At 48.8% G+C, this 7,500-nt stretch overlaps 1 protein-coding gene across 1 annotated transcript; it reads left to right on the top strand.

Moving 5' to 3' along the window:
* Positions 1 to 4,248: 4,248 nt before the first annotated feature.
* On the top strand, positions 4,249 to 4,740 carry LOC136847931 (uncharacterized). The gene has a single exon (XM_067119948.1). It carries the CDS (start codon positions 4,249 to 4,251, stop codon positions 4,738 to 4,740), a length of 492 nt encoding a protein of 163 aa, XP_066976049.1.
* Positions 4,741 to 7,500: the final 2,760 nt, after the last annotated feature.

Below are 7,500 nucleotides of genomic sequence, written 5' to 3'. Positions count from 1 at the left end.
ATAATTTTGTGTGTAAATTCATTATCAACCAAGTCCAGTCTGTAACAATATATATATATATATATATATATATATATATATATATATATATATATATATATATATATATATATATATATACATACATACATATACATACATACATAATATATACATACATATATATAAATATATATATATATATATATATATGTATATATATATATATAAATATATATAAATATGTATATATATATATATATATATATATATATATATATATATATATATATATATATATATATATATATATATATATACGGATATATATACAGTTTTTCTTGGGGAAATGCTTACCATGAGCCAGTTATAGACTCTAAATGAATGATTTCGTTACTTACCTCTATTTTTGCATAAAATCTGACTGCTGTTGATTCAGGAAATTGTAAAAAACAAGGGAAAAGGGGGATTTTATCTGAGCTGAGGGCTCTACTCACAGGGTGTTTGTACGTAAACACGTTAGGGTAAGTTTAAAAATACGTGTATTTACATAAAATGAAATATCAGAATATGAAATGGACTAATCAGGCATGCAAGGCCTGAGAGGTTAATTATATTGGGGAAAGCATGAAAGTATATCCATCGGTGTGACGATGCTGACACATGGCACAGTCAAGAGAGTTTCCACTGCTAACAAACCCTCTGTAAAAAGAGAGGTTCACGAATTAGAAGCCAGTAAGGACACAGTAAAATATATGTAGGACAAGGCGAGCAGAGAGGGTGCCAAGAAGCCTTGAACACACGATTTTATTTAATTATTTAAACACAGGCATTTACGTCACACTGCCCTAACAAGGCAAGTTTGGAAGGAAATACTGGCACTTAGAAATGGAAATAGGAAGTTGATTTCGAGAATTAAAACAGTGTGACTGATGGGAAGAACCTTTGCAACAGATCACTTTACCTTGTAGAAGAGGTGGCTTCAGAGAGAAATGGTGGGGGAGGAAGGACTGGGCTTCACTGGTAAGAAGACTAAAGGTCCCTACAAGATAAGACCACATGGTAGGGCATGGCTCTCTGAGGATGTCTCTCTCTCGCGTCAAGCAGTGCATCTCTTGCTTGTTCCTTCGGTGAGACCTTTAAATAACTTTTGGTCAGGGGTCAGGTAGACTGGGGTTGGTTGTCATCTATGACTCAGTCTGCCAGCTGTCCTCTCTTAATCCAGGCTTAGGATTCTGAAAGCAAAGTCTCCCACAGTCATATGTTCAAGAAGAGAAAGTTGAAATGGATATAAAACGATTAAAAGATTAAGGCAGGGGCCTACATTTCTTTCGCCCTTCCTTGTCAGGCAGTGCCCAAAATGCACTGCTGTATTTTCAAGCTTTAATGAAGCATTTGATGGCTGGGATTCTTGGGAAATTATAATAACTTCCCGCCCAAGTTGACATCTCGCACCTTCAGTCAGGTGCGAATGTCTACCAAACCAAGGATTCAGCAGACAAATGCTTTATATTACTCTAATTTTCTCGTTAATGGCACTCATGTATACTTAGTAACCTAAATCTCTGGGTCATACGAGATATCTGGAAATTTGCTTGATAAGGAATTCAGTGCTTTACGTTAATCGCAGAGAAGGAAAAAAAATGGTCTTAACCTTAGATTACTGTTACTTTAAAACAGGTACGTTTACAACTATAAGAAAGTTACTGTAAGTATTAAAATACACTAACTTTAATTGACCTCCTGAAGGTAAATCTCAGAATAAATATGAGTAAATTTTTTCATAAGTATTAAAATGCGATAAATCATAAGTTGCTGTTATTTTGAAACATATACATGGTCTTCGTTAGGTGTCGCCATGTTACTTAAGTTGATGGCACGGTGCTAGACGTGGCACTGAATTCAATGGTGCTTATGAGCACGAAGCTACGTATAATGAAGGACAGAAGAATATGTAAAATACACGGTCTTTTCAATTCACGGACTCGGGGTTTAAATTACAAGGGAATAACAAAGGCATATGATAATGTTAAAGAAAAATGATGATTTATATCTTGAAATTATATTCTTTACCCAATGAAAATGGCTTAGGTTTATTCTTTTGCCCAAAGGGCTTAGAAAGGAAGTCATAGGACATTACAAAATTGGGATATCTGTCAATTGCACTCCGCACTGGCAGAGTGGGAACAAAGTAAGATATAAGCCTTTGTTAGGCGTAAAATAATATGATTAATTGAACAAAATGATAAAGGAAAAATTTTAAAGGGAAAGAATAAATTTTAGAGTTATAAGGAAAATAAACAGGTGAGGGAACCTGACACCCTCTTCTGGATAGAGGTGCCAAGGTCATTGTAGGATAAAAGGGTGGCACTGTGCCAATTTTGCACTGGTGCCAGGAGAGTTCAGCAGCTCTCTTTAAGCTACCTGCCGTTACCTACGCCTGTGATAATCTCTTTTATTATTGTTCTTCCCTGGTAATTTATAACCTCTGGCTTCCATAGCCAGAGTTACGTATTGATACATCACATGTACTTATAATGTGTGGCCCTGGCACAAGTGCTGTTAGTGCCCCGAATGGCACTGAGCCATCGCTCTCAAAACTCGTGGCAACACCTAACAAACACCACGAATACTTTCGTTGTATTACCTCCTCAAGGTATATTAACCGCATGAACTTGTGACTATAAGTTTTACTAATAAGTGTATGGAGTATTCTGAGTATTGTAAAGTCCCCGCTCAATGTGTTCTCTGAAATGAACATCCCGTTTTCTGCGGTGCCTTCACATGCGACCTGGGGTCGGCTGAACACATATTATTATCATTATGTATATGTAACAGGGCATTTTTGTAACAGACCAGACATTGTTAATCATTATGTTTTCTGTGTATACCTGTCCTGTTTTTGTAGAGAAATAGTCTGACCTCTGGTCACCTGTAAATCTTCGTACCCACAGTCTCTGCATTATACGCAGACATCCGCACGCCGCTTTATAAGCGGATCGCTTTCTCAATAAATTAGCAGTACTTGTCTTCCTGCTCATTATTTCGCACCTCTCTCACAGTGGTGACCCCAGGAGTGGTTCCCGGAAGCCATTAACGGGCCCAAACGGCGACTAAGTCTTGGCCCGATGAGCCTACCCACGCTCCTAATGGACTAACTACAGTGCCCTAACAAAGCGTTCGGGCATTACTGACCCTCGTCGGCAGGTCACCGGTGTCATTAGCAGACCCACACGGCAAGCTCCCAAGTATGTATTGACGTGAGTGTTCCCTCACACTCCAAGTGAGGGCACAGAATGAGCATGGATGCAGACATTCCCAACCACATACAAATTACTGCGAACTTCTCGGAGGCAGACACCTCCCTCACACAACCCTCTTCCGTGCGCTCCTCCACGCCGGTACCTGCACCCCGCACGATGACCCCCCTAACGGACCAACCAAAGGCAGCCCTCAGCATAAGGCTGCCGCCATTCACCCATCAAAATGCAGCGTCCTGGTTCTACAGGGTCGAGGGGCAATTCAGGGTAGCAGGCCTAACCGACGAGGTGTTGGAGGCGGACATTGCCATCAACGCCCTCCCGGAGGAGATATACAAGAAGATTGCCGGTGGTTAATGACGACATCGAGCCCCACCACCTTCCAGGAGTTAAAAGCCACTCTTGTCGAGACCTGCTCCCTGCCAGTCTCCAAGAGGGCTGCTTGCGCCCTCAACCTCACCATCAATCCCCGGCAGGACGGAAACCTCTTGGAAACGTGGCATGCCCTCCAGGATCTCCTCCTCCTCCTCCTCCTCCCGAGACTGACAGCAGCAGCAGGCGCAAAGAAATCAGCCTGTCGAGGGAGATCTTCCTGCAGCAGCTACTGCCAGAGGTCCGTGGGCCGATCACAGAGGCATACACCCTGCCGGTCAAGGACTGATCAGGGTGGTGCAGCAGCCGATGGACTCCACGAAGGCAGCAATGCAGGTGTCCATGCCCGCACACCCCATCAACTGCCTCCAGCCGGAGGACCCCACCACGGAGGGCGTCAACGTCATCGCCCAGAGGAAGCCATCCCACCAGCGGAAGGAGAGGCCGGGGCTTTGCTATTACCACCAGAGGTTCAGGAAAGTTGTCCGGAGATGCGAAGCCCCCTGCCTTTTCTTCCCTCCAAAAAACAGGGGAGGCGGCGGCCACCCACACAGGCCGCCATGTCAGCAGCAACAAAAACATCCAGGGGCCTCGCACCAGTAGGCTTTTTACGTCCACGACACCATCCAGTAGGATGATGTTGATCGACACTGGAGCCATGCGGTCAATGTTCCCACCTTCCAGAGAGGACCGCAGACGTCCACCGGACCCGACTGCCTCCCTGACGGCCGCCACCAGGTCACCCATCCTCTCCTACGGCACCAAGCTCCTGTCGATGTCCATCCTTGGCCGGAGGTACAAGTGGAAATTCATCGTCGCAGACGTTAGGACCCTGCTCCTGGGTGCAGACTTCCTCGCCCACTTCGGATTAGCAGTCGACATCAGCCGCAAATGCCTGCTGGACACCAAGTCCTGCAAGTCCCTGCCCTTGTCGCTGGGCCCCAGGGAGCCCGCCATCTGTTCTGTCGTGTCCCACCAGTATGGTTTCCTCCTGAAGGAATTTCCAGGAGTCTTCAAACCCGAGCTTTGCCAGGTGCCCAGGGCCCCTACCAAACACGGGATATATCATCACATCAAAACAAAGGGGCCCCCCACAGCGCCTTCAGGAGGCCAAGAGGGCCTTCACTGAGATGGAAAAGATGGGCATATGTAGAAAGACTCCCAGCCCATGGGTCTCCCCCCTTCACATAGTGCAGAAAGCGGACGGCACCTGGAGGCCCTGCAGCTACTACAGGTGGCTCAACCTCGCTACAGAACCCGACCACTACCCTCTACCAAACATGCAGAATCTAACAGCCTCCTTCCACGGGGCCAAAATATTCTCAAAGTTAGATCTCTTAAAATCATATTTTCAGGCATCAGTAGCGTCAGAAGACATCCCCAAAACCGCCATCATCATGCCTTTCAGGTCCTACATCTTCGCCTTCTCCACCTTCGGCCTAAGGAATGCAGGCGTGACCTTCCAGAGGTTGATGGGGAGCATCCTGGGGAACCTGGACTTCTGCATCTGCTACGTCAATGATATCCTAATTTTTTCCAGATCCCACAAGGAACACCTGCAGCACATCTGGAAGGTCTTGCAGCGCCTGCAGGAGAGTGCACCTTTGGCATCGAGAAGGTGGAATTCCTGGGCCACGAGATATCCCCAGGGGGCGTCCGCCCAATGTCATAGAAGGTCGAGGCTGTCGAAAAGTTCCCCACCCCTACCTCCATCAGAGCCATACAAGAATTCCTCGGAATGGTCAACTACTACAGGAGTTTCATCCCGGGGATCACACACACCATGGGCCCCCCTGAAAGAGGCCCTCAAAGGTCGTCCAAAGACCTTCGGGTGGGGCCCCGACCAGCAGAAGGCCTTCCTCCTGACGAAGGCCGCCCTCGCCAAGGCAACATCTTTGGCCCACCTGGTCACAACGCTCCCCTCCAGCTGACGACAGACGCCAGCAACGTCGCCTGTGGAGCCATCCTGGAACAAGTCATTAGCAGGACCCCTCAGCCCATCGCCTTCTTCAGCAGGAAGCTCAGCCCCACCAAGTCCCGCTACAGCACCTTCGACTGGGAACTCTTCGCAGTATACCAGGCAGTACGTCACTTCAAGTTCCTCCTGGCGGGGACACCCTTCACGATGTGGACCGACCACCAGCCGCTGGTCCATGCCTTCACAAAGCTGGGGGATGCATGGTCCTCTAGGCAGCAGCAACACCTCACGGCCATCACGGAGTTCACCTGCTCCATCAATACCTCTCCGACAGGAAGAACCCAGTAGCCAACGCCCTCTCGAGGATCGAGATTGACGCAGTGCAGCTCAGGATCGACTACAAGGACCTCGCCTGCGAACAGGCCGTCAACCCAGAGACCCCCGCCTGCTGCACAGCCGTCACATCGCTGAAGTGGGAGGATGTGCCCCACGGCCCTGGAGGATCAACACTGCTGAGCGATGTGAGCACTGGCCGGCCCCGCCTGCTGGTGCCCACCTCCCAACATCGGCTGGTCTTCGACGTCATCCATGGGCTATCCCACCCCTCCAGAAGGGCGACAGCCAGGCTACTGACAGGGAAGTTCATCTGGCATGGCATATGGAAGGATGCGACGGCCTGGACAAGGCAATGCACAAAGTGTCAGGCCAGCAAAGTAGGACGGCACAAAGAGTCTGGGGTGGGCGAGTTTCCCCAGCCAAAGAGACGCTTCGGGCACATCCACGTCGACGTGGTGGGTCCTCTTCCCCCATCAGGAGGAGCAAGATGCCTTCTAACAGTCATCAACCGCTCCACCAGGTGGCCCAAAGCTACCCCCATGAAAGAAGCCACCTCCAGTGCATGCGCAGAAGCCCTTCTCTCCAGCTGGATCAGCCGATTCGGTGTCTCGGACTACATAACAACAGACAGAGGTCCGGCTTTCCTATCCGACCTGTGGACCGCCCTGGCACGCCTGCTGGGGACCACTCATCACAGCACCACCGCCTACAACCCCGCAGCCAACGGAATGGTGGAAAGGTTCCACAGATCCATGAAGGTGTCCCTCATGGCTCATTGTACCTCCGAGAATTGGAAGTACCAGCTGCCCTGGGTCCTCCTCGGATTGAGAACCGCCCCCAAAGCCAACTGCGACCCCTCCTCAGCAGAAAAAGTCTATGGGGAGACCCTGGTAGTCCTGGGGGAACTCGTCGCAGAAGACATGGACAACATAGCAATGCAGAGGCTCCGTGACAGGGTTGAGAAGTTCGCCCCCTGCCAGAGGAAATACAGCGACAGGACGTCCCCTTTCATGCCTCCCGGTCTGTCCTCTGCCACCCACATCTTTGTCAGGGAGGACACCGTGTGGCCACCCTTAACCAGGCCCCAAAGGACCTTTCCTTGTGCTTGAAAGGGACAAAAAAACATTCCGGGTAGCCGTCCACAGAAGGGAAGACTGGATATCGGTAGACCGCCTCAAGCCCACATTCCTGGAGGAGGACGTCGCGGGTGGTTCCCAAAATTTCCCACAGGATATAGCAACCCCAGGCCAGCCCCATGCACAGGAAAACGTCGTGGGCGCCCCTGGAAAACCCCGAGACCAGACAGGGAGGCACCCCAACACACCGATCCAAAGGGCGCTGGGGAAGGCGAGCAACCCCTCCAGTTGACATCAAGAAAGCAGGGCCCCCTCCATCGCCCCAGCAGATACCTGCTTTGATCAGACATTACCTACGTCTTTTGGGGGGGAGTATTGTAGAGTCCCTGCTCAATGCGTTCTCTGTAATGAACATCACATTTTCTGCAGTGCCTTCACATGCGACCTGGGGTCAGCAGAACACATTATCATCATTATTGTGAATTATATATTTTACTGTCCGTTCAAGTGACCATGCATTATGTATATGTAACAGGGCATTTTTGTAACAGACCAGACA

The sequence above is a fragment of the Macrobrachium rosenbergii genome, chromosome 18 (assembly GCF_040412425.1).
Source record: "Macrobrachium rosenbergii isolate ZJJX-2024 chromosome 18, ASM4041242v1, whole genome shotgun sequence".
Taxonomy (NCBI): Eukaryota; Metazoa; Arthropoda; class Malacostraca; order Decapoda; family Palaemonidae; genus Macrobrachium; species Macrobrachium rosenbergii.
The sequence above is the reverse complement of the archived record's forward strand: the minus strand, read 5'-3'. Positions and strand labels throughout refer to the sequence as shown.

Bases quoted from the DNA above. Each gene is read 5' to 3' on its own strand.
- LOC136847931 (XM_067119948.1), top strand. From the start codon at position 4,249: ATGTTGATCGACACTGGAGCCATGCGGTCAATGTTCCCACCTTCCAGA.